This window comes from Emys orbicularis, chromosome 4, assembly GCF_028017835.1.
Source record: "Emys orbicularis isolate rEmyOrb1 chromosome 4, rEmyOrb1.hap1, whole genome shotgun sequence".
NCBI lineage: Eukaryota > Metazoa > Chordata > Testudines > Emydidae > Emys > Emys orbicularis.
Window position 1 is genome coordinate 155,102,698 of NC_088686.1, and position 27,019 is coordinate 155,129,716.

Genomic DNA, 27,019 nt, shown 5'->3' on the forward strand with positions numbered 1-27,019 from the left:
TCTCCCCACCAGTTTATTAATAAACTTTTTAACCAGGGTTGCAGTAAAGGGCCCGTTCAACTTACTCATTGAATCCATGGCGAGACGTGGTGATCAGCCACGACTCTCCCCTGGGATCCTATTCGTGACATCAGATGTTAGAAGAAAAAAGCAGGTTGACCCAAAAGGCAGATTTGAGTACGAGCTTCTTTATTGCAATACTTGTTCCCCTCGACCCAATTGTCGAGTAAGCACTGAATTAGTTACAGTACATTCTTTTTGTCTAAGTTAGTATGTACATGCCTACATCCGCTACAACACCCCCAAAACCCTTATTAAGTAATAATTCTGTTAGTAAAGCCACACTATCTATTGTGCACAGCATTACTCATATTACACAGACATTTTTACCTTGAAAATACATTTCTTTGCAACAATCTGTTGCCACAAATCTCCCTGGTCAGCAATTCTCAGGGGAGGGAGAAAGGGGCCATAAGCCAGGGCCGGTTTATACAGCTGGAAAAGGAAGGGACGGGGAAATAACACTTCTTTTACACAAAGGGCATTATTCGACTGCTACATTTCTCATGCAGCTGCATTCTTCTAAATTCTTACAAGCCACGGGGAAAAAATGGCAACTTATTTGTTAAACATAAAAACTACAGCCTACATATGCCTTTGTCCCCTAATGCCATGTCAGCAAATTAGCAGCTTCCCATGTCTGTTAGTTAACCCTAACATATCCCAACAAATGGAACTTCAACGTTCTCCATAAAAATTATAAAAATATCAAGAGAAGTCTTCCAAGCCTAATTTGAATATCAACTGGCTCTAGTTGGCACTAGGATGCATTTTGTTGGTAGGAGGGTGGCCAGTGACCACTTTGTATGCATCTTGGAGGTGGCAACATAATGAGGTGGGGGTGAAGCAGCCCAGACAGAGGTGAAGCTGGGGGCACTGGCGCATGGGGGGCTATTGTTTGGGGGCATCGGAAGCAGGGGGGTTTCCAGCGGCAGCGCTCTGGGTCGGGCCAGGCCCCTCACCCTCCACACCATCCTCCATCATCTGCTTGTACTGGCGCTTGAAGAAGCCAAACTGGAAGGAGACAGAGAGGGGAGATGGTGAGAGCCAGAAGGAGACAGGCTCATGGTGGTGGAGTGGGAGGGACGGGCTGTGGGAACCCACGAAGGAAAAACCGTTGTACCTCCGCCACCAGCTGGGAGAGCCACAGGCCACGCCCCCAGGGTGATGGGCTGTGGAGGAGGGGTCCATTACCCAGGGGTGGCTCTAGCTTTTTTGCCGCCCCAAGCACGGCAGGCAGGCTGCCTTCGGCAGCTTGCCTGCGGGAGGTCCCAGGTCCCATGGATTCGGCGTACCCGCCGCCGAATTACCACCAAATCAGCGGGACCGGTGGACCTCCCGCAGGCATGCCGCCGAAGGCATTCTGACTGCCGCCCTCGCAGGGACCGGCAGGGTGCCCCCTATGGCTTGCCGCCCCAGGCACGCGCTTGGAGCGCTGGTGCCTGGAGCCGCCGCTGCCATTACCCAGCCCCACTCACCTTGTAGAGGGCTGCGGTGATGAGAGCCAGCAGGACCAGGCCCCCCATGCTGCTCCCCACGATGATGGGCAGGTAATTATAGGCCTCGGAGCGCTCCACCACCGTCTGCACCTGGGGGAGAGGAGCTGTGAGATGGGGACCCAGGAGTCCTGGCACCATCACCCGCCCCTGCTCTAACACACCAGTCCCCACTTTTTCCCAGAGCTGGGGCAGGACCCAGGAGTCCTGGATCCCAGCTGTAACCACTAGCCGATGCTCTCTCTATCCCGGGCGCAGTCACTCTGGTACCTGGTGCTGGACGAATCCCTCCTTCTGGGTGTATTTCTTCTCCTCGTATTCAATCCGGGCCTCACTCACCAGACTCACTTTCTGCTGCTGAGTCTGGAACAGAGAAATTCACCGTCCCTGACCAGAAATGACACAAACCAGCCCAGAGTGTCAGCCCAGAGGAAACCAGAACAATTTACAGGCCGTTCACACCGGGATCCCTTGTCTGGAACTGTATGCATCCACCTCTGGGGTGAGGCATGGAGGCAGTTCACATGGGGAGCATCTCTCGCCTGGTGCTGGGAGGCAGAGGCATCTCTCATACCTGGGAGACCCACTGGAAGCCGACCCTTCCTTTTATCATGAACTCCAGCGGCTGCTGCATTTCCAGGGAGGCGATTCTGCACCGGATCTTCTTACAGGTGGCCATGGAGCAGTCCTGGGAGTGGAAGGATATCACCGGGTGAGGCAGGGGGCATGCAGGGGCTCAGCATGGCCATGAGGGTCTGGGTCTGTCTATAGCAGGGGTCCTTCCTCCAGCCCAGTCCCCCAACTTGCTGTCTGTGATAGTGCAGAGGGGAAGGGGCTGCTGGGATCCACACCAGCCTGTACTCACCAGCAGGGGGCGCTCGCTCATCTGCTTCACAAAGTCCTTTGAACCGGGAGTTTCAGCCTCACTGGTGCACTGAGCCAGCTGGGGCTGGGGAGGGAGAGAGACACAGTGTTAACGGGGGCGGGAAGGGGAGATGGGGCCTTTCCCCTCTAGGGGGCACCAGCTACAATCCAGCACCAGGGCAGGGGACTGTCTGGCTGTGGGGAAGGTCGGGGGGGGGGGGGGTCGGGGGAACATGTGGCCTATCCCCCCCAGGCAGCCTGTCCCAGCAGGGGGCGCTGTAGGGCAGAGCAGGTGTCACTGGGCCCATCTCACACACACACACACAAGGGCAGGGAGAGGCAGGTACCTTGGAGGGGACGACCTCAGAGGCGTCCCACACCCGGACCCCGCTCAGCTCCACGGGGAACTGGAACGTGACCGAGATGGGGACGCTTCGCTGCCGCAGGTTCTTGACCTGAAAGAAACAGACTCACCATAGGGCACTGCAGGAAGAGAACTCAGGAGCTCTGACCCTCAGACCCCACTCCCCTGCCAGAGCTGGGGATAGAACCCAGGAGTCCTGGCTCCCTGCCCAGCCCCACCTCCACCCTTCTGTGCTTTAATCCACTAGTTCCCATTCAGGCAGTTCTGCCTCTGGGGAGGGGCTCTGGTGATGTACATACGGGGATCCCTCGCCTGGTGTTGGGTGGTGCTAGGGTTGCCAGGTTTCTGGTTTTTGGCTGAAACGCCCGGTCGAAAAGAGACCCTGGTAGTTTGGCAATGCAGCAGGGGACCGGGGCTAAGGCAGGCTCCCTGCCTGCCCTAGCTCCGTGCGGCTCCCGGAAGCGGCCGCCAGATCCCTACAGCCCCTAGACACATGGATGGCCAGGGAGGCTCCATGCACTGCCCCCGCCCCGAGGTCCGGCTTCACAGCTCCCATTGGCTGGGGACAGTGACCAATGGGAGCTCCGGGGGTGGCACCTGTAGGCACGACGGCTGCACATGGAGTCTCCCTGGTTGCCTATTCATCTTGGAGCTGTAGAGAGCTGGTGGCCGCTTTTGAGAGCGCCGTTGGGATCCTGAACCCCTCTACACAACCCACCCCTCTGCCCCAGCCCTGAGCCCCCTCCGGTATCCCAAACACCTCATCCCCAGCTCTACCCCAGATCCTGCACCCCCCAGCCAGAGCCCTCATCGGCTCCCACACCCCAACCCCGTGCCTCAGCCCGGTGAAAGAGAGTGAGCGTGGGGGAGAGCGAGCGATGGAGGGAAAGGGGATGGGATGAGTAGGGGCGGGGCCTCAGGGCAGGGCAGGGGTGTTCAGTTTTGTGTGAGTAGAAATTGGCAATCCTAGGGGGCTCTCGTACCTGGGAGACTCATTGGAAGCTGCTCTGAGACCCCTCCTTGTCCCTTCTCCCCCCACACACACACACTATGTGCCGCCGGCCTCACCTCATACCGATGTGTCACTGGCACGCTTGTCCCTGCCTCCTCGGTGGAGAAGGTGACGTACTTGGTCGACTCCTCATGGCTGGGGGAGGAAAAGGATGGAAGGAAGGAGAGAGATGAGAGTGTGATGGATGGGGCTGGAGAGTGGCGGTGGGTGGGGGCACTGTGGTGCAGGGAGCGGGGATGGGGCCCAGTAGGGGGCGCTCCCCCCTCTGGCTCCACACTAACCTACCTGGTGAGGATGATGAAGATGCCGTACTTGACTGGCAGCTCCGCCCGGTGAATCATGTGCTCGGTGATGGGGCCGCCATTGTCACTGGGGGGAGGGGAGGGCAAAGGAGAGAGATGTAAGGGGACGCAGGCAGATAACTGTGCAGGGAGGCTGCACCACAGGCCACAGCCCTGCTCCATGCACGGCCCCCTCCCACTGCCCCCACCCCCGTGGTGGATTAGCCAATGGGGCACATGCCCAGGGGCCCCAGCCAATTGGGAGCCCCCGCGTCCTGACCCGCTCTGCCTGTCCGGCTCTCCTGCCGCTCCCTGCACCCTCACCTGCTGGCCTTGGCCGTGATCTGCAGCCTGTCCCCCAGGTCGGCCTCAGGGGAGACGTCGAAGGTGGCAATGAAGACGGCCTGGAAAACACAGGTGCGGTGAGAGTCAGGGTCTGGGGAACTGCCAGAGACTGCGGGGGTGGGGCAGACACAGGGGATCAGGGGGACTGTTGTATGAACTTAGATGGAATAAATGGGTCCAGGGAGGCAAAGGTGTTAACACGACCCTGTCCCTGTCCACAGACAGCGCTCATCCGGTTTGGGATCCAGAGACCTCAACCCACTCTGTGCCATGACAACAGCCCATTAATCATCCTTTTAAGGACCCCAAAGAGGTGAGGTAACAGCCCCTCCCCTCTCTCCCCCAGTGAGGCCTGATTTCCAGTCCCGCAAGTCTGGCCCTTGGTTTGCAGCCCCGGAGTGACCTCAGGGCTCTGTTTGCACTGACTCGCCGGGCTCCCCGGGCACTTTCCCCAGCACATCTCTTGTGACGGGCTGGGCTGACCCCAGGGAACTGTCCCTCTCTGCCCACAGCTGGGCTCACACTAGGGTTACCAACTTTCTCATTCCACAAAAACCGAACACCCTTGCCCTGCCCCAGCTCCGAGGCCCCTCCCCTACCCCACCCCTTCTCTGAGGCCCCGCCCCACTCACTCCATCCCCCTCCCTCAGTGACTCGCTCTCCCCCACCCTCACTCAGTTTCACTGGGCTGGGGCAGGGGGTTGGGTGAGAATACAAGCTGGGGATGTGGGCTCTGGGGTGGGGCCAGAAAAGAGGAGTTTGGGGTGTGGGAGAGGGCTCAGGGCTGGGGCATGGTCTTGAGTTGTGGGAGGATGTCCAAGGCCCATCCCTACCTCAGCTCCACTCCAGAAGATGGGGTGGTTGATGTGGCAGGTGCTGTTCCTTTGAGTCTGTTCCTCGGAGCTCACGGCCGAGCTGCACTTAACGGCCATGGCCCTCCTGTTGGACTGAGCACAGGGACCAGCCAGTGAGAGACACAGCCCACAGCGCCCCTGCCAAGCCCCCACATCCGTTCACCACAGCTTAGCACCCTGGCGAGCACCCTGCCTGCTCCCTGCAACTCAGCACCCCTGGCGAGTCCCCCGCCTACTCCCTGCAGCCCGGCGCCCCACCAAGCCCTCTGCCCGCTCTCTAAAGATCGGCACCCCTCACGAGCCCCCAGCCCACTCCGTGTAGCAGAGCACCTCCTGCTGAGCTCCCTGTACACTCCCTGCAGCATGGCGCCCCCTGCAGAGCCTGCCCCTCATGCCCGGTGTGCATTGGGGTACCTGGAGCAGCAGGACCCGGCGGTAGGACAGCGCGGCCGGGTAGAAGAACTGCACTGTGGTGCTGTAGGAATTCTCCCCGTGGTTCTGGATGGAGACGGTGGTGTTGAGTGCAGGGGTGACCCCCACCACCAGGGTGCTCAAGCTAAGGGGGGAGAAAGGGGTGAGTTTCCTCAAGGCAGCTCCCTGGCCGCTCTGTGAACTTCTTCTAGCAGTGCCCAGCCGGGGAGCCCAGCACTGTGAGCTTCCAGGGGTGCATCTTCCCCTCAGCAGTGCACCCTGTGACCCTACACTCCATATTCTTTATAAAGATAATGTTGTGATATGAATATGGCATAACTAAGTTGTATTTTATGCAAGATGGGTCATGTGCAGTATCATTGGAAAGGTGATGATTTACTGCATGTGATTGCCCTATTTGTATGCATGTATCATTTCTGTATCTGAAGTTAGGAATATTGACTATGTAACAATTACAAGTGGGTTTGCACCTGGGGAACGCCCACCAGCGAAAATGCAATCAGTCTGGCTGGTTAGTCAATGGGTCATTAGGGAGAATGTTACCAAAATATCGGGTTCACCTAGCTGAGAGCTAATAACAGCCAGACAGGGATAAGGAAGAGTTGCTTTATTTTGCAGAAGAAAGGAGAGCTTTGCACCTTGGTACAAAGACTTTGTTTTACACATATTTTACCGATTTTTTATACACATTTAGACAAAGGCCCTTGCCGTGTTAACACTTGATTGGTGGTTGTCAGACCCATGCTTTTGCTATCTGGTTAATGAAAACCGGCTTGGGACCAGCTCCAACTACCTTAAGGCCTTGAAAGGGAAGACAGTTGAAAAGTTCAGGCTACTGTGTACTTGAGGTGTTTGCTTCCCCCTAATGGCCGCTGGCTGACATAACGGCTGCTAGCTGTTAAGGGGGGTCACTAGTAACTTTCACAAGAACAATAGGACTTTGAAGATGCTAATCTCCCACCTTCCTGGAAAGTCTTCTTGAGGATTTATGGCTGCTTTGACACTGCAGGGTCATCTGATCATGTCTCCTGGTACTGGACTCCATCTTGGACTGCTAGTATTTTCCCACAAATAGGGCATGGGGATCAAACAGAGAAACAAAGGATTCCCACCACATGTAAGTCCTATATAAGGCAGGGAAGTGACTTAATCAGGGCCGGATCTCCACTGAATCCTCGCTCAAGATGACTGCTGAAAATATCTAAGACTGATTTGAGAAAGAAAGGACTGGACCCAGGCTAGGAGGTGTCTGGCCTGTGAAAGGAATATCTGGGGTTCTAAACTGCAAGCAAGAGCAGTTTGTCTACAAGAAACTCTGCAACCTGCTTAAAACAACGTTTAGGGTGAGAAATTACTACTTGTAGCCAGTTTCTTTCGTGTATTAAGCTCAGTCTGCATGTCTGTTTATTTGCTCAGTAATCTGCTTTGATCTGTTTGCTATCCCTTATAATCACTTAAAATCTATCCTTTTTAGTTATTAAACTTGTGTTTGTTTTTTCTAAACCAGTTTGTGCAATTCATAACTGGGGGGCAAAAAGCTGTGCATATCTTCCTCCCCATTGAGGGAGGGGGTGATTTTCATGAGCTTACACTGTACAGATTTCTGTGCAGCGCAAGACAATACAATTTTGGGTTTACACTCCTGAGGTTGTGTACTTGAGTGCTGGGCTATTCCTGAGCTGAGTCTTTCCATGCAGAGCTGATTTCAGTGTCTGTGTCTTTCTGCAGCTGGGTGTGTCCCTACCTGGGTGTGTGCTGGAGGAGGCTTGAGGGCCTGGCCCAGCAGAACACTATAAGGGAGCCCAGGCTGGTGGAACCGGCGGGCTCAGTGGTACCCCAGTACATCAGGGGAAAGCCCGGAGCGGGGGGGGGGAGGCGGGGATCCATCAGAACTGGAAATCTGACAAGATCTCCAGCTGGATGTTGAAGATCCGAGGTGTGATCAAGCTGGACGCGTCCCACCGTGGTAGGCGTTTTGGGGGCAGGATTCAGTCACTTACCCAGAGAAATTGAAGGAGATTTCTAACTGGTCATCACAGCGGCCATCCATGCCACAGTCCTTCTGAAACGGGTGCTGGGGGGAGACGCAGGAGAGCAGGATCAGAGTGGGTGGGGAGGGGGCTGCAGCACCACCTGCCGAAGCGCCACTGCAGGGACCCAGGGACCCTCCTGTTACCCCAGCACCTGCCAGTCCCTTGCACAGGGGGACAGCTAAGCCTATCATCAGCCCCCCCCCGCCCCCAGACACACTCTTCCTCCTCACCCTCTGCTCAGCAGCGGTTTCACACTTATAGTGGTGCCATGGCTGGAGGACTGGCTGGCTCAGGGGGATGGGGAACAGGACATGGGGTCTGTCCCCTCTAGGGGGCCCTGGCCAAAATAAGTATTGAAAATTGTCCCGCAAAAATCATTTTTTTTAGCCAAAATATTTTGTGTTTTGGACAGAAATTTTGGGAGCTTTGAGGAGAGGTTGGAGTGTTCCCAGGGAGGAGAGATGCCAAGGCAAACTCAGCATCCATCTTTGTTGCCCTCTAGTGGCTGCGCTGAGTACAGGTGGCTAGGAGGCTGCTGCTGCCTCTTAATTTTCCAGACTCTTGTTTTCAAACCCCACAGTCACTGGTTCGATCCCTGCAGCAGACCCACCGTGGGGCCTGGCTCTGGCACCTTACCGAGCCTGCAGACACCGGCGCGGAGTCCTCGCTCAGGATGGGTCTGAGGTGGCTGGCGGCAGTGATGGGCTCCCCTGTCAGGGTGTACGTGAGACGCAGGGTGATGGGGGTCACGGTGTCCTCTGGGCAGAGCTGGGGAAACAGAGAGACACTTCAGTCCCCTGAAGGAAAAGGGGGACTGGGGGTTGTGTGGGACCCAGAGAGAGATTTGTTCTCTGGGTGATTTGGGGCAGGGTTGGAGGGGTAGACACAGGAGGAGAGGAAGGAGCTGGGACCCCCCCACACTCACAGGTAACGTTATCCGGTACGTCTCACATTTCTTCTCAATGCCGAGCCGCAGCTCCCTGCTCAGGACGGAGCTGGTGGAGTTGAAGGTGGCTCGGATCTTCGTCCGCCCGGGGTCCAGGGCCAGGCTGTACTGGATGGTGCTGGAGATCCTGTCGCCTACGGGGGAGGGGAAACGAGGGACAGAGAGACACTGAGAGCGGGAACCTCAAGGGGAAATGGGACACGGGGCCTTTCCCCTCTAGGGGGCGCTGGTTCCGATTGATCCCCGGGGCAGGGGACTGGCTGGCTCGGGGGAGAGGGGAGCCAGTGGTGGGTTTGGTCTGACCTAGGCTGTCCATGGTGCTCTTAGTGACGGTGAAGCAGACCTCTGCCCTGCTGGCCTCTGTGTTGAGCTGCTCTTGCCCCTGGCAGTCGAAGGCCGAGGTGGGGATCGTGGGGGGCTGGAAGCTGATGGAGACGCCGACTCTGAGCACCGGCCGGGACCTGCCATGGGGGGGAATAGAACCATCACCCACCTGCTCTCTGCAATGGGGCCAGGCCCCCTCCCTCCCCAGAGCCTCCCACCCAGCCTGGATGTGCTCACAGCACCCCAGGGAGATTGGTTATGGACACGCAGCTCTGCTAGAGGAGATGCTGCGGGGCAGAGAAGGGAGCAGCAGAGTGGTCATTGTGCCATTCTCCAGCAGGGGGCAGCAGTCTCACTCAAACAGTATACTAAGGTCTTGTCTACACTATAGAGGTTTTTTTTCTACAAAAGGCAGCTTTTGTCCACAAAACAGTGGAGGTTTACACACTAGAATGCGACTTTTGGCGATAAAACTCTCCTGTTTTGCCAACAACATAAAACCACCTCGACGAGAGGCATGGTGCTTTTTGCGGCAAAGTTTTGTTGACAAAGTGCCAGTTTAAAGACTGTGTTTGGTTATGTTGCTATACTTTGCCTCCCGGAGGTTTCCCACAATGCCCTTCCTGATAGGGTGACCAGGTATCCAGTTTTTGACTGGAACAACTTGTGGAAAAGGGACCCTGGCGGCTCCGGTCAGCACTGCCGACCGGGCCGTTATAGTCCAGTCGGCAGTACTGCGGCTCTAAGGCAGGCTAGTCCCTACCTATCCTAGGTGGGGGGCCACGGGGCTCTGCGCAGTGCCCCTGCCCCGAGCACCAGCTCCAGCATCGCTGAGGGGGCAGTGCCTGCGGGCGAGAGCGGCGTGGGGAGCCTGCTAGCCCCGCTCACCTAGGAACCAGACCTGCTCCCTGTTTCCGAGCAGGAGCCGCCCAAGGTAAGTCCACGCCACAGCCCCGCCCCCCCCCAACCCGGATCCACCTCTTGTACCCCAAACCCCTCATCAACAGCTCAACCCCAGAGCTAGCAAACTCAGCCCAGAGCCCTCATCCCCTCCTGCACGCCAACCCTCTGCCTCAACCCACAGCCCCCTCCCTCATGCCAAATCCCTCGACCCCACCCCCCAGCCTGGAGCCCCCTCCTGCACCCCAAACCTCTCATCCCCAGCCCCACCTCAGAGCCCATACCTGAGCCACAGCCCTCACCCCCTAACCCCCTCACGCACCCCAACTCCCTGCCCCAGCCCGGAGCCCCCTTCTGCATCCTGAACCCCTCATTTCTGGCCCCACCCAGGAGCCCGCACTCCCAGTTAGAGCCCTCACCCCCTCCCGCACCCCAACCCCTGCCCCACCCCAGTGAAAGTCAGTGAGGGTGGAGGAGAGGGAATGTAGGGATGGATGGTGGGGCTGCGGGGAAGGGGCAGGTGTTTGGTTCTGTGCGACTAGAAAGTTGGGAACCCTACGTCCTGACTGCACTAATCAGCAGTTCGAACCGCGCTGCTCTGTGGCCACGTAAACAAGCATCCGCCCTCCTCCTTTAAAGGCCCAGGAATTTTTGAAGTTCCACTTCCTGTTTGCTCAGTGTGGAGAGCTCACATCACATCTCCCCAGCTGACCATGGCAGCTCCACGGGGCAAACGCTCTCCCACTTGGACCACTGTGAAGCTGTTGGATCTGCTGAATATATTGTGAGAGGAGGCTGTCCCATCCTAGCTCCGCTCCAGCCATAGGGACTTCAAGACCTAGGGGCACATTTCTCATGGCTTCTGTGAGAAGGGCTACAAATCTGGACATGGTGCAGTGCAGAGCGAAGATAAAGGAGCTGAGGCAGGTGTACCAGAAGGCGAGGGAGGCAAACCCTCACTCCGGTGTTGCGCCCAAGAGCTGCCGCTTCTACAAGGAGTTGGAAACCATCCTCGGTGATGACCCCACCTCCACTGCTAAGAGCCCCATGGACACTTTGGTGGGGCGGGAGAAAATGGAAAGTGGACCTAACCCTGAGGACGAAGTCGTGGATGAGGAGGTCAAGTTGCAGGACATTGTGGACCCCACGTTAGTGTCCGGTACCACGGTGAGTCAGGAGCTCTTTTCCACTCAGGAGAGATGTAGACAGTCCAGGCAGTCCGTCTCTGGTGAGTACGATGCAGGAGAAGAGACCCCTGGTAAGTGATCCTTTTGAGCAGCTACTGCTCGATTACATGGCGGACAGCTGTCCTTTGCTCTGAATACTGTCGTAGTGGGCGAACGAAGAGATAGAAATGTGCAAGACTTGCTGTGTTTCTGTGTGCTGCGCATTTCCCTGTGCAGCTTAGCAGTGCAGCAGAACAGGGTGTTGATGCACACCCAGATTTCATGGGAACCCTCCAGAGAGATCTCTAGCAAACTACCCTGGAGGTACGGCAATTGGGGGGGGAAAAAAAGTCGCGATTGGCGGCGGCAGTTCAGCGGCAAGTCCTTCGCTCCTAGAGGGAGTGAGGGACCTGCCGCCCCCGAATTGCCGCAGGTGCCGCCCCTCTCCCTTGGCCGCCCCTTGTTAAGCTGGTGCCTGGAGCCGGCCCTGACTCTTATCTCCCTTCCCACCAAGCCTTTTGTGTGTGTTAATTGGCATTTAATAAAAACAAACTCTCTGAAAGATAACCATACTTTATTTGTGTCCTACAGACATGGGCAGCGGGTATCAAAGGCTGGGGAAGGCTGAGCCTCCCCAAGCAGCCCTGCATGGCCCTGCCCACGATTCACCCCCAGGTCCCCTCTTGCTTCCCACTGCACTCAGCTGTGGCTCTTCCCCCTTGGCCGGGGCCCAGCCTGGGGCTGGGGCAAGTGGGGGCCAGCCTACATCCAGAGATACCAGGCAGCTGGAGCTGGTGTTTGTATCACCCACCCAGTGCTCAGGGGCTGGGAGCTGCACTGCCCGCCAGGTGCTCTGGGATGGGGGGGACACACTTCCCGCCCATCTGGTGCTCCGGGGCTAGGGGGCAGAAAGCACTGCCTGTCCACCTGGTGCTCCAGGGCTTAGGAGGGGAACCCACTGCCCACCCGCATGGTGCTCCGGGGGGGCTCTCTACCCATTCACCTGCTGCTCCAGGCCTGGGGGTGCTCATTCGCCTATTACTCCTGGTCTGGGGAGGGCACCTGCTGGCTGCTCATCTACTGCTCCTGGGCTGGGGGGCCGGGGATGTGCTGTCCACCCGCCCAGCGCTCCAAGGGGCGCACTGCCCACCCGTCCAGTGCTCTGAGGTTTGGGGGGGCTCCACCCGGTGCTCCGGGTCTGGAGGCAGTCAGGCAGACCAGGGCTTGCGGGGGGAGGGAGGGGCCGGCCTCTGGGCTCTGTTGGGGAAGTGGGGGATGGGAGGGGTAGGGCCCTGAGCAGACGGGGCAGGCTGGGCAGGGGCTAGCCTCCCCAAGCCTTCAGTTCACCAACCGCCCATGCCTACACATAGTGATTGTTGCTGCTAGTAATGTATATATGCATTCTAATCATTTGCTTACTACAAATCCCAGTCAGGAATCACAAGTGCGAGGCCAAATAAGATAACTGAGTTAAATGAAGCATGGCATATTGCTGTATAGAAATACACATTACTGGTTCGCAGTCTCAAAATCTTGCCTCAAAGCCTCCCTGATTGAAATTGCCCCCCCGACCCCATAGTGCCCCTCTAATAGCCCTGGTACCAGGCTTCTCAAAATCAGCAGCCAGGTGATCTGCTTCAGCAATCCACCCCAGGGGAAAATTTTCACCCTTAGCCTCACAAAGATTATGGAGGGTGCAGTAGTGTAGCAGTCAGCTATGACCATTGAAATGGTCATCTCACTTAGATCTAACCTGCCATAAAGGCATCGCCAGCGCACTTTTAATCTGCCAAAGCACATTCCAGGGTCATTCTCCATCTACTCAGCCTATTGTTGAAGCACTCCTTGCTGCTGTCCAGGTTTCCCGTGTCAGGCTTCATGAGCCATGGGAGTAAGGGGTGAGCTGGGTCTCCCAGGATCACTATGGGCATTTCAAGATCCCCCACTGGAAACTTCTGGTGTGGAAAGGAAGTCCCTGCTTGCAGCTTTCTGTACAGACCAGTGTTCTTCAAGATGCGTGCGTCATGCACCTTCCTGGACCACCCCATGCTAATGTCAGTGAAATGCCTGCAGTGATCAACAAGTGCCTGCAATACCATGGAGAAGTGCCCTTTTCTATTGATATACTCCATCGCAAGATGGTCCGGGGCCAAACTGGAATATGCGCCGCACTGCAGTTTGGGAATCCCACATCCATAAAGCCATCCACTATTTCACGTACATGGCCAAGAGTGACGGTTCTTCATAGCAGGATGCGATTAATGACCCTGCACACTTGGGTTAACACAGCACCCATGGTCGACTTCCTGACTCCAAACTGATTCGCGAGTGAGTGGTAGCAGCCTGGAGTCATCAGTTTCCACACAGCAATCACCACGCACTTCTCCACTGAGAGGGCTGCTCTCATTTTGGTGTCCTTGCACCGCAGTGCTTGGGCAAGCTCTGCCCACAGTTCCAGGAAGGGGCTTTCTGCATCCGGAAGTTCTGCAGCCGCTGCTCGTCAACCCAGATCTGTATAACGATGCGATCCCACCACTCAGTGCTTCTTTCCTGAGCCCCAAAGTGATGATCCACCTTGTTCAGCTGCTCCATGAATGCCAAAAGTAACCTGGTGTTGCTTCTTTCCATGGCACACAGCAGGTCAGGCAACTCTGATTCCTGTTCAGATTAAGTGCTCATGATATACTGCATGACCAGCTGTGATGTGTTCACAACAGTGACCACAACAGTAGAGAGCATTGCAGGATCCATACTTTCACACAGAGATGGCGGGCACACAATCAGCAAGGGGTGTTAAAAATGCCGCTAAAAGTGGTTGGAAGACCATGGAATGCTGGGACAGAAAATAATGCATCATGGGACATTGAGCTAGCACCCATGAGGTGCTGCGATCCACTCCATCTTCCCACAACTTCTAGTAGCAGTATGTGGCGAGTCGCATACTAGGATAGATACCCACACAGTGCACTACTCTCACTGTCAATCCTAGAGCACCAAGTGTGGACGTGCTCTGCCGACACTAGGAGCATAGTGTGAACATGGAATAGCGATGAAATTATAGCGCTTCTTGATCGCTGACATAACTTCTATTAAAAAAAGCTCTGTAGTGTGGACAAGGCCTGAGATTGTCATGTGGAGCAGTGCAACAACAGAGTAACTCACCTCAGCAGCAGGACCTGCCCTTGTGCTCCCACCGCGATGTCTGGGAGTCCGTCCCTCGTCAGGTCTGTCCCACCACTGATGGCCTGGCCAAAGTAGTGCAGCCCGCTGGGAAACAGTGACCCCTCGATGCGCTGTGGGGCAGAGAGAGGAGTAAGGGGTGGGGAAGGGGCGGCTGTACTGTATAACGGACACTAGGGGGCAGTGGAGGGTGAGGGATGGGAAAGGGGCGGCTGTACTGTATAACGGGCACTGGGGGCAGCGGAGGGTGAGGGATGGGGAAGGGGCGGCTGTACTGTATAACGGGCACTGGGGGCAGCGGAGGGTGAGGGATGGGAAAGGGGCGGCTGTACTGTATAACGGGCACTAGGGGGCAACGGAGGCTGAAGGATGGGAAAGGGGCGGCTGTACTGTCTAATGGGCACTAGGGGGCAGCGGAGGGTGAGGGGTGGGAAAGGGGCGGCTGTACTGTATAATGGGCACTAGGGGGCAGCGGAGGGTGAAGGATGGGGAAGGGGCGGCTGTACTGTATAACGGGCACTAGGGGGCAGCGGAGGTTGAGGGATGGGAAAGGGGCGGCTGTACTGTATAACGGGCACTAGGGGGCAGCGGAGGTTGAGGGATGGGAAAGGGGCGGCTGTACTGTATAACGGGCACTGGGGGCAGCGGAGGGTGAGGGATGGGGAAGGGGCGGCTGTACTGTATAACGGGCACTGGGGGCAGCGGAGGGTGAGGGATGGGGAAGGGGCGGCTGTACTGTCTAATGGGCACTAGGGGGCAGCGGAGGGTGAGGGGTGGGAAAGGGGCGGCTGTACTGTATAATGGGCACTAGGGGGCAGCGGAGTGTGAGGGATGGGAAAGGGGCGGCGGTACTGTATAATGGGCACTAGGGGGCAGCGGAGGGTGAAGGATGGGAAAGGGGTGGCTGTACTGTATAATGGGCACTAGGGGGCAGCGGAGGGCGAGGGAAGGGAAAGCAGCAGCTACAGGCTAATAGGTACTAGGGGGCTCTGGGGCCCCATGATGTCTCTTCGGGGCTCTGTGGTGACCCCTCCCCGCAGGAGCTGGGCTCACCTGTCTGTAATGGGGACTGAGGCCTCCCTTTTCCCCATGGAAGATGTACAAGGCCCCATGATTGCTGATCTCCATGGGGGCCCCGATGGCCACATCCGTCCGTCCTTCCCCGCTGATGTCCCCGATTTCGGACATGCTGGCCCCGAAGCGCCCGAACGCCTGCCCCGTCTGTCCTTGCAGTGTCTTGGTGCAGTTCAGTGTCATCCCCTGCAGGCCCCATCCAAAGAGACACACGGGGAAAGGATCAGCATTGACGGCCAGCAGAGAGTATCCCTGCCCCTACTGACCCCCCTTCCCTCTCTCCAGCACAGAGTCCCTTGGTGCCGCTCTGGGGCATTGGGGCCAGCACTGACTAGCAGGGAAGAGTGTCCCCTAAGGATCCCCCCCACGCCTGCTACTCCCATGCTAATTTTCCCAGCATCACAACCCCATGGCTACACACTCAACCCAGCAGAAGAGTCTGTCCTATCTCGGGGACTCTCTTTTTGCCCCAGCACCCCCACGAACATGATATAGTTCTTCGGTGATCTGGAAGCCTACTTTCACCACCTCCGACTCAAAGAATACTTTCAAGATAACACTGAACAGCGCACTGATACACAGATACCCTCCCACCAACAACACAGGAAGAAGAACTCCACATGGACTCCTCCTGAGGGTCGAAATGACAGTCTGGACCTATAGATAGAATGCTTCCGCCGACGTGCACAGGCAGAAATTGTGGGAAAACAACATCACTTGCCTCATAACCTAAGTCGTGCAGAACGCAATGCCATCCACAGCCTCAGAAACCACCCTGACATTATCATCAAAGAGGCTGATAAAGGAGGTGCTGTTGTCATCATGAACAGGTCTGACTACCAGAAGGAGGCTGCCAGACAACTCTCCAATACCAAATTCTACAGGCCACTTTCCTCAGATCCCACTGAGGAATACACCAAGAAACTGCACCATCTACTCAGGACACTCCCTACACTAACACAGGAACAAATCAACATACCCTTAGAGCCCCGACCGGGGTTATTCTATCTACTACCTAAGATCCACAAACCTGGAAATCCTGGACGCCCCATCATCTCGGGCATTGGCACTCTCACTGAAGGACTGTCTGGATATGTGGACTCCCTACTCAGACCCTACGCCACCAGCACTCCCAGCTATCTCCGTGACACCACAGATTTCCTGAGAAAACTACAGTGCATTGGTGACCTCCCAGAAAACACCATCCTAGCCACCATGGATGTAGAGGCTCTCTACACAAACATCCCACACACAGATGGAATATAAGCTGTCAGGAACAATATCCCTGATGATGACACAGCACAGCTTGTTGCTGAGCTCTGTGACTTTATCCTCACACACAATTATTTCAAATTTGGTGACAATATATACCTCCAGACCAGTGGCACCGCTATGGGCACCCGCATGGCCCCACAATATGCCAACATTTTTATGGCTGACCTGGAACAATGCTTCCTCAGCTCTCGTCCACTCACGCCCCTTCTCTACCTACGCTACATTGATGACATCTTCATCATCTGGACCCATGGGAAGGAGACCCTGGAAGAATTCCACCATGATTTCAACAGCTTCCACCCCACCATCAACCTCAGCCTGGCCCAGTCTACACGGGAGGTCCACTTCTTAGACACCACAGTACAAATAAGTGATGGCCACGTTAACACCACCCTATACCGAAAACCCACCGACCGCTACGCCTACCTTCATGCCTCCAGCTTCCACCCCGGACACACCACACGATCCATCGTCTACAGCCAAGCGCTGAGGTACAACCGCATCTGCTCCAACCCCTCAGACAGAGACCAACACCTACAAGATCTTCACCAAGCATTCTCAAAACTATGATACCCACACAAGGAAATAAAGAAACAAATCAACAGAGTCAGACATGTACCCAGATGCCTCCTGCTACAAGACTGGCCCAAAAAAGAAACCAACAGAACTCCACTGGCCATCACCTACAGTCCTCAGCTTAAACCTCTCCAACGCATCATCAGTGATCTACAACCCATCCTGGACAATGATCCCTCACTTTCACAGACCTTGGGAGGCAGGCCAGTCCTCGCCCACAGACAACCCGCCAACCTTAAGCATATTTTCACCAGCAGCCACGCACCGCACCATAACAACTCTAACTCAGGAACCAACCCATGCAACAAACCTCGATGCCAACTCTGCCCACATATCTACACCAGCAACACCATCACAGGACCTAACCAGATCAGCTACAACATCACCTGCTCATTCACCTGCACATCCACCAATGTTATATATGCCATCATGTGCCAGCAATGCCCCTCTGCTATGTACATTGGCCAAACTGGACAGTCACTACGCAAGAGGATAAATGGACACAAGTCAGATATCAGGAATGGCAATATACAAAAACCTGTTGGAGAACACCTCAACCTCCCTGGCCACACAATAGCAGATGTAAAGGTAGCCATCTTACAGCAAAAAAACTTCAGGACCAGAGTCCAAAGAGAAACTGCTGAGCTCCAGTTCATTTGCAAATTTGACACCATCAGATCAGGATTAAACAAAGACTGTGAATGGCTATCCAACTACAGAAGCAGTTTCTCCTCCCTTGGTGTTCACACCTCAACTGCTAGCAGAGGGCCTCACCCTCCCTGATTGAACTAACCTCGTTATCTACATACTGATTTATACCTGCCTCTGGAAATTTCCATTACTTGCGTCTGATGAAGTGGGCATTCACCCACGAAAGCTTATGCTCCAATACTTCTGTTAGTCTTAAAGGTGCCACAGGACCCTCTGTTGCTTTTTACAGATTCAGACTAACACGGCTACCCCTCTGATACTTAACCCCATGGCAGTGGAGGAAAACTAGAACCCCCAGGCCATCCATCTCCCCCATGGCTCCATCCTCTTTCTTACCTGCCAGTTAATCAGGCAGATGTAGACTCGTCCTCCATTCAGGGGTGTATAGTACATGGGGGCTCCGATTAGAACCAGGTCCGTGTTCCCATCTCTGTCGAGGTCCACAGCACACAGTGTACCCCCAAAATATGAGCCAATCTGGAGAGGCAGATAAGTCACCCCTTCAATTTAGGCACCTCCTGCTTCTTCTCCCACTGGGACCCTTCTCACCCTATGGGGATAAGGATTCAGTCCCAATACTCATTCCAACCTTAATCTCACCCTTCCACTGCACAGCAGGTGGCGCTATCGCTGTAAGTGTTCTTGAACATATTGGCAGTTATATCATGGAGAGATGCTGAATGCTAATTGTGGTGCAATTCTTTTTAGAGATTGTACTAACACGAGTAAAGTTTATTCACTGACTGAGCCACTGTTATAAGTTCTGTCCAGCTGGAATGTATAGGCAGTTAGATCTTGGAGAAATTCACTTTGTTACTGTAGTGTGATCCTTTTCAGACACTGTTAATATCACTAGTAATATTATTTTCCTTGCCCGAGTATCTCTAGCCCAGATCCACAAAGGTGCTTATGTGCCTAACCCCCAGACTTAGGTGCCACTGTGATCCACAAAACCTGTGCATGGCTGCTGCTGACCCCTATAGGTGCCTAACCTGACTTGATGCCTACATTTTTGCAGTACAAGCTCCTTATGTTGCTGCCTCAAGGGCAGGGCATGTGCACTGCTGTCTTACTCTAAGCAGCCAGTTGCCCATTTCACACCACACCCCAGCATGATCCACAAACTGGGGGAAGATAGGCGCTCCTCCATTTGCAGGGGACCATCTAGTATGTGTGGTAAGAGGAGGACTTGAACAGGGATCTCCTATTTCTTAGGTCAGTACCCTAATCCCTCAGCTGTGGGCTCCCTCAGTCACTCCTGTTAAAGTTGTTCCACTTTAATTGACTAATTAAATATCAGTTGGGCTGCAGAATGTGTGCAAATCACAACCACCCTACGGCCCAATGGTCGGGGCACTCCATGAGAGATGGCAGAGCCCTGGTTAAAGCTTTCTTCCTCATCAGGCAAAGCAGGGATTCAAACTAGGGGTTGCTCTATGTCCTAGGTGAAGACTCTAACCCCCAGGCTACAAGGGAGGGCCTCCCTTTTCTTCTATGGCTGGTTTGTGAAGATCTTGGTGGCTCTGAGCGTGCCTACTGGATGAGGCCCGACATGTGGGATAGGTGGAAGAGCACCTATTTCCCCCCCCTTCATGGATCACTGGCAGGGATAGGAGCCTCCCTACAGCATCACAACACCCAAGTCCCTTGGTGGGTCTGGGCCTCTGTCTGTATCAGTCTCATGAGTTCTATCTAGACTGTAAGTGAAGGTAACAGCAGTGTGATATTGGAGAGATGCTGAATGTCAGCTGTGGTGCAATTCCCTAAACCAGTCAAGTTTTTCCCCTGCCTGAGGCTCTCTGACTGAATCGTTCCTGAAGATGAATCCAAACACAAATATTACACGATGTCAAAATCTTACAGGCTTCCTCCAGCCCCCTCTCTCTCACATCAACACGGCACTTTACCTGTAACATCCCCATACCTGCTCTCCCAAATGCTCCGATCTGCGTTTCCATTTTCTGCCCTTGGTATCTCGGCTAAACAGGACGACTTTGCCAGCGTGTTGGTAGCGAGGGGCCCCGACCACGTAACTGCTCTGCCCATTGGCTGTGATGACCTGAGATGAATAACCTCAAAAGAAGAGAGGGACGTGGGGAGGTGAGATGGGAAACAGCCATACAACAGTGCTGCACAGAACTTTCCCAGAACTGAGATGCAGCCACCTCTGGGGTCAGTTGTGGGGACTGTTTATACTGGGATTACTCATCTTGCACTGAGATACAGCCACCTCTGTGGTGGGGCGCGGGGGCTGTTTAAATAGGTAAGGGAAGCTTGGTGGGTTTGTTCTTACCGAGGTAAGCATCATTCATGTCAGTGGAGGTTCTGGATACGTTGATGAAACTCGGCTTCCTGCCACTCCCGAACAGGTATATCCCACCGGACCAGTCATAGGCTCCCACCGCTCCCAGCACAGGCCCATCCTAAACCGACACACATGGAAAAGGGGACTGATTACAGGAAACGCAGCACAGAATGTAATTACTAGACAAGGCCACCACCTGCAGCACAGCGCTCCCTAGCATCGTGCTGGGACACTGGGGTCGGTGCTGATGGCCACGGGAGTGAGCACCCCCTACTGGGTCCCCACACCACACACTGCAGCATAGAGCCCCCTAGTGCCCGCCCTGAGTGGGAGGGGAGGGTGCCCCCTGCATAGCTCCCGCAGCACTCTGGGCTAGTAAAGGGTTGTCTCTCCTGCAAGCACTAGGCCAACCAGCTCCTTCTTAGCTTGAAAGCGCTGTCAGGGCCTCAGTGCACAGCAGTGTGGGACACGCCCTGGGGCCCGGCGTCACTCACAGGGGACAGCAGGGAGCTGAATCCTTCTTGAGACATCTCCAGCTGGAAGGAGCTGCCGCTCTGGGACTGGGTGCCTGAGGGGAGAGACAGACAGACATGGGAGAGACCATCATAGACGGTAAAGGCCCCGTCTCCCATTCCCTGAGCCAGCCCTTCTCCCCACCTCAAGGCTGGATTGGATCCAGCGCTCCCTAGAGAAAAGGCCCTGTATCCCATTCCTCAACCCCTGGAGCCAGCAAGTCCCCTGCTCATGGGCTCCTGGATGAGAAAGGCATCAGGGAGATTTATGGAGGTAGATTAATGGATACATGTTGGACGGGGAAAGAGAGAATATTTGGGGCCTATTTGAGCTCTAGATTCCCAGCTGCTCTCCGTCCCATCTTGGCCTTTAAAACCCATTTCTAGAGTCCCAGGGCCAGTGCAGCCCCTCCCCCGACTCTGGTACCTTCGATGGCAAAGATCTTCTTCTGCAGCTGGTTCTGGATGCCCTTGAGGGCGTCGAAACTGTCCACCCGGAAGACGTGCTCATTGCTGGGCTTAGAGGCGATCTCCTGGAGCTCCTGTTGGGCAGTATCACTGGAGAAGGCCTCGCCGACCTTCACAGAGTAGAGGGAGGTACAGGGGAGACCAGAGCATTGGCGTCAGTCACAGCCGAGAGCCCTGGACCAGCATTCACCCGCTCCGAGCCCTGCTGGGCCCTAGAGAGGCACGGCTCAGCCAGCGCCATGTGCCGCTCCGGTGAGTGGGGGTGGGGGGCCGCTGGAGCCTGGAGTTATGGAGCCTGCCTCATTTCAGCACCGAATTGTGTCGGTTGTATCAGCAGTGGGGCACAGAGAGCTTCTTGCCATGGGGATTGTCAGCACTCTGGGGCCCTGCATGACTCAATTTCCAGGGTGTAGTGAGGGGTGAGTGTGGGCAATGTCTCTGGGGGATGCTTCAGGGCGAGGGGTGAAGGGCTGGGACGCCCGCGCTAGTCTGGGTGGGTTGCGTGAAGTCGGTTCAGAGGTGGAGTCAGGCACCTCCCGGTCGCTGGACCCGACACAAGCGGCAGACAAAGGTCAAATAAGGTCCAGTGGCTGGAAGCGGAATTTACACCCATTCAGATTGGAAAGAAGGTGTCAGGTTTAACCATGAGGGGAATTAACCATTGGAGCAGCTCACCACGGGCCACAGTGGATTCTCCATCCCTGGCAATATTTAACACAGGACCGGCTGGTTTTCTAACAGATCTGCTCTGGTTCCAAACTTCCAGCAGGGATTATTTGGGGCAGTTCTCTGGCCTGTGCTGCACGGGAGCTGAGACTAGATGATTGCAAAAGTCCCTTCTGGCCTGGGAATCTAGGACTCGAAACCCGAGTTTGTTGATGTAAGGCAGCTAACGTCGACCTAACTCTTTAAGCGGCCTCGCTAAAATGTAGCTCCCACCCATGTAACTCGTCCACCACACGGACTTCATAACTCCACTTCTGTAAGAGCTGGTGCACTTAGCTGAATGGAGACAGGTCGGTGCAGTGTCCGTATAGGCACTGCGTTGCTTATATCGCCTGGGGGCTTCAGCTGTCAGTGCCCCACCATGCCCCACACTGACAGTTAAGTCGGTACAAGCGCCCCTGGTGAGGACGCGCACAACCGACAGAAGGAGGAGTGTGGACATGAAAAAACGATTTAATTACTGCGGTGGCTGTGTGACAATGTAACTTAAGTTTGCCGCGTAGACTTGCCCTTTATCTTCCTGCTGATGCTCATTTCAATCTGTTCGGCTCAGCAGTTTCACGGAGATAAACGTCAAGTGACCTACACCAGTTTGGGGAGGATCAGAGCCGTTGTTTGAGCCCCAGGTGTGTGCAGAAAAGCCTGCACGGGTAATTTTGCTGTTTAACTGGGGGGCTGTATCTCAGGAACCCCTTGTTCAAGTGACCCCAAATTTGGACCACTAATCCTAACCACAAGGAATACCAAATTTTATGGCAATATGAGTCAGCACGTGGACCATAGGGCAGGCAGAAAACCCAACCTTTAACTAGAGAGATCTGCTCAACCTGAACAACAGAAGAGATCCAGCTCTCCTATAATGTCACACGTTGACCCAGTTACAACCCTGGGTCAGTTCTTCTCCCTTATCTGATGGGAACCTAGACACTGGCTCAGATCCATACTAGTTCTCCGCACAGCCGCAGCTCACCCCGATGGCGTAGCGGATGATCCCAGCTCTCTCAGCCTCAGGTATGGCGTCTGAATAAGAAAGTGGGTCATTGTATTTCTCCCCATCTGTGATCACAATGAGAACCTTGGTGGCCTCATCCCGAGCGCCTCTCCCAGAGGTGAACAGCTCCCGCCTGGAAAATGGGGGTGGGGAATGCATCGGAGGGTTATTGATACGTAATAACACCTAGTGCTCGTCCACTGCTTTGGCATTGCCGATCTCAAAGTCCTTTACAAAGGAGGTCACTGTCACATCCCCGTTTTACCAATGGGGAAACCGAGGCACAGGGAGCGGACATTCCTTGCTTAAAGTCACACAGCAACAGAGGCTCAGAGCTTTCAATAGAACTCCGGAGTCCTGGCTCCCAGCATCCCCACCCCACTTTAACCTGCTAGTGCCCACTCCCCTCCCAGAGGTGGGAACAGAGCCCAGGAGTCCTGATGCTCCCTGCTCTACCCACTAGTCCCCTCCCACAGCTGGAGATATAACCCAGGAGTCCTGAGGTCCCTATCCCTTAGCTTGTATGTCCGTACAGCCCATTCCCTGTGGAGTCAGCATGGGGAGCAGGGCAATACCTACACCACTTTCCGGATGGCTGTGGCCGTGTACGTCGTTCCATGAAGCTGCTCAACCCCCTGGAGAAGGTGATCAGGGTCACGACTCCCCCTGTACTTCATGAAGTCGAAGTGCAATTCAAAGTTATTGGAGTACTGCATGAGGGCGAACTGCAGGAGGAGACAGGGGAGAAGAGAGAAAAACAACCCCAGGGGTGCAGGGTAAGAAAAGCAGGAATCAGACTCAGTTAAGGGCTGAGGATGTAGCTGGTTCTGTTGGAATTTTTTCCTGGTTTTGGATGCAAAATCCTTTACTGCTCCCCCTGCAGCACAGCGCCCCCTAGCGACGCACTGGGGCATTGGGGTCAGCACTGACTGCGGGGGCAGGGTAAGTAGTCAGGGTTCAGCATCTGCCCGTTACCTGCGTGTCAGCGCTGTGCAAACACTTCATGATCTCAGAGAGAAACGTCTTCATCTTTCCAAAGTCCACAGGTGCGATGCTGCCCGAGCCGTCGACGAGGAGCGCTATGTCTGTGACTTGTTTGGGGCACTCTGACAGGGACAGACAGGAAAGAAATACGTCCAATTCCTGACTCAACACCACAGACATGGAGAAAACCCAGTAGAAAGAGCTAGACCAGACCAATGGGTCCATCTAACCTGGTACCCTGCCCCCTCCCTGCAACCCCAGATCAGAGCAGTGGGACCCTCTGTCTCAATATCATCCCATCCCTGCCATTGAGGGGTCCTGAGCATAGACCATGACATGCACTGGGATGAAGAAAATACTCCCCACCCCACTTCCCCAGAGCTGTGACAGAACCCAGGAGTCCTGACTCCCAGCTCCTACTGACATCCTGAATCAAACCAATGGGCCCACCTAGCCTGCTATCTGAACCCCTATCAGGCCCATGGGCCCACCTAGACCCATCTCCCCTCCACCTTCTTATGGCCCTTGTACGCACCCATGACCCCATGGTATAGGTCCCACACACACACCCCTGTGTCACCCCTCACCTGGCTGGGTGTCCGGGATGTGCCGGAGCTGCCGGAGGCTCTGGTCCAGGAGGAAGCAGTAGCCATTGATGTACATGTTCTCCCCGCAGGCCCGATGCACCGTGGGGCCGCACACCTGGGGCACGAGAAGGCACGGGGTCAGTAGGTGCCCCTCTGAAGAGAGCACTGAGGGTGGGGGATAGATCCAGGGGTCTGCTCCTCCCATGGATATGCAGGGAAAGGCCCTGCCAGGGCAGAGGACCCCCTTGGGACAGACGGGACCCACATGGGGGCATCCTCTGGTTCCCACACTCTCTGCTATGGCAGCACCCAATCACTGTTGCCATTTCAATGTTACCCGGTTGTCACGCTCCCCGCTACATTCACTCTCAGTCACGGTTGCCATGGCGACAACCCAGTTACAATGATTCCTGCTACATCAGCTTCCTGCTTCCTTCCAGTCACTGTCACCATGGCAACATCAGTCAGTTGCCTCCATCCCTCACAACATCATCTCACGGTCACTGTTGCCAAAGCAAGGGTACCTGGCTACCACCATTCTCCAGTGCATCCTTTTGCCCCCCCTCCAGTTACAGGAGTTACCAACAGCCCTCGCACAATTATCGTATCAAGTATCAGAGGGGTAGCCGTGTTAGTCTGAATCTGTAAAAAGCAACAGAGGGTCCTGTGGCACCTTTAAGACTAACAGAAGTATTGGAGCGTAAGCTCACCCACGAAAGCTTATGCTCCAATACTTCTGTTAGTCTTAAAGGTGCCACAGGACCCTCTGTTGCTTTTTACAATTATTGTATAGTCATGATGACATCACCCAAATGCCCCTCTGCACCATTGCTCCAGTCACGCTGACACTGACAAGTCACCATCATCCATGAGTAGTGGGGCTTGGGGGGGGGAGCTGTCCCCTGGAATGATGAGGGAGCAAATGTCGGACCCCAGTCCCAGCACCCATCTGCCCTAGGTGTGGTACCTACCAGGAACTCGGAGCCTCGGGCAGCCAGAGACAAACTGAGGGACATGTTCATGGCATCGGGGGGCCCTGAGAGGGGAGAGATGCACACCAGGCTGAGCAAATAAACTCCACTCCTGTCCCAGAGCGGAGGATAGAACTGAGAATTCCTGACTCCCAGCTCCCCCGGCTCTAACCACTAGACCCCACCCCACCCCAACACCCCCACTCCATCCCAGAGCTGGGTACAGAACCCAGGAGTCCTGACTCCCACCCCAATCCTATTGCTGCCCCCCACAGCACAGGTGCCCCTACTCTGGATGGGGATCTCCTGGCAGCGTCTGGAGCCCAGGTCGCACTTGTAGACTTTGCCGGTTTCATTCACGTTTCCTGTCTGCAGCGTGGCCCCGACAATCAGCCTGTAGGGGAGAGAGAAGAGGGGGGTTAGGGGGATGCCCCATCACAACTAGATGAGTGGGTCCCAGGAGGGGCAGCCCAGCCAGACAAGCCCCTCAGCGTTGGGCATGAGTCATATGGGGCCCTGAGCCCATGTTCGGCCCTTACCCCCCAGCGCTGGCACTCCCGAACTGCACCACACTCTGCCCAAAGCCCGCTGCTGCCGCCTGGAAGGTGATGGGTCCCTCCACCTCCACACTGAATCCACGGCTCGGTGCCAGCACTGCAGGGGTTAAACAGTCACCAGTTAGAGCTCCCCCTATGGAGAACGGGCCAGTAGTTGGGTCTGAAGGGCCAGCTCCTTTTGGCTACGGGACTGAATTCCACACACACACACCCCGCCCGCTCTAACCCACCAAATCCCACTCCTCTCCCAAAGCCAGGGATAGAACCCAGGCATCCTGACTCCCAGCTCCTCACCACCTGCTCACTGTTCGTTAGCCCTCAAGGGCTATATTATGCAAATCATTCCCTTCATTCATTTGCATAGTGCCAGACTAAAAATAAATATCTTAAAAATCACTTAAAAATAAATATCATAAGTGGAGCTAGTGCTGGTAAATGAAGCCCTAGATTTATCTCCATCTGCTTTCCTGATGCTGATCTGTAGCGGGTGCACTTCCTGTAGGGGTAGAAGGGTCTGATCAGACTTCATAGACTGAGAGATTCCAAGGCCAGAAGGGACCATTGTGATTGTCTAGTCTGACCTCCTGGATAACACAGGCCAGAGAACTTCCCTGCATTAACATTCCTGATTGAACTATGGCAGATCTTTCAGAAAAACGTCCAATAACGATTTAAAATGTCTAGTGATGGAGAATCCGCCACAACTCTTGGCAAACTGTTTCAATGTTGAATTAGGCTTCCTGTTAAAAATGTAGGCTTTATTTGCAGTCACAGGCCATGTCTGCACTACCACTTATGGAGGCAAAACTTATGTCACTCAGGGGTATGAAAAAACCACACCCCTTAGCGACATAAGTTTTGCTGGCATAAGTGGTATTGTGCAGAATGCTATGTCGGCTGGAGAGCTTCTCCCACTGACATAGCTACCACCGCTCACTGAGGTTGTTTGATTACGTTGACCGGAGAGCTCTTTCCTGTCGGCATAGAGTAGCTACAAGAGTGATCTTACATCGGTACATTTGCAT

General features: G+C 55.1%; 1 protein-coding gene across 1 annotated transcript; it reads right to left on the reverse strand.

The window, feature by feature from the left end:
- Positions 1 to 951: 951 nt before the first annotated feature.
- Positions 952 to 27,019, reverse strand: LOC135877957 (integrin alpha-D-like). Its single transcript, XM_065403479.1, has 30 exons — positions 27,004 to 27,019; positions 25,977 to 26,091; positions 25,728 to 25,831; positions 25,438 to 25,502; positions 24,467 to 24,581; positions 23,871 to 24,001; positions 23,475 to 23,620; positions 22,875 to 23,028; positions 21,138 to 21,288; positions 20,693 to 20,766; positions 20,187 to 20,316; positions 19,818 to 19,966; positions 18,230 to 18,370; positions 15,311 to 15,517; positions 14,240 to 14,370; positions 8,991 to 9,148; positions 8,667 to 8,821; positions 8,378 to 8,509; positions 7,709 to 7,782; positions 5,691 to 5,832; positions 5,256 to 5,369; positions 4,402 to 4,481; positions 4,082 to 4,165; positions 3,853 to 3,931; positions 2,768 to 2,875; positions 2,422 to 2,505; positions 2,131 to 2,244; positions 1,827 to 1,919; positions 1,539 to 1,649; positions 952 to 1,074 (listed from the first exon to the last, which is right to left on the reverse strand). Exons 1-30 carry the CDS (start codon positions 27,017 to 27,019, stop codon positions 952 to 954), a joined length of 3,480 nt encoding a protein of 1,159 aa, XP_065259551.1.

What these genes read in the sequence shown, in the direction of transcription:
- LOC135877957 (XM_065403479.1), bottom strand. An exon ending in CAGTGACACATCGGTATGAG is followed by an intron (nt 2,876 to 3,852) that starts GTGAGGCCGGCG and finishes TGTTTCTTTCAG; the next exon opens with GTCAAGAACCTGCGGCAGCG. An exon ending in TGAGCGAGCGCCCCCTGCTG is followed by an intron (nt 2,245 to 2,421) that starts GTGAGTACAGGC and finishes TTCCACTCCCAG; the next exon opens with GACTGCTCCATGGCCACCTG.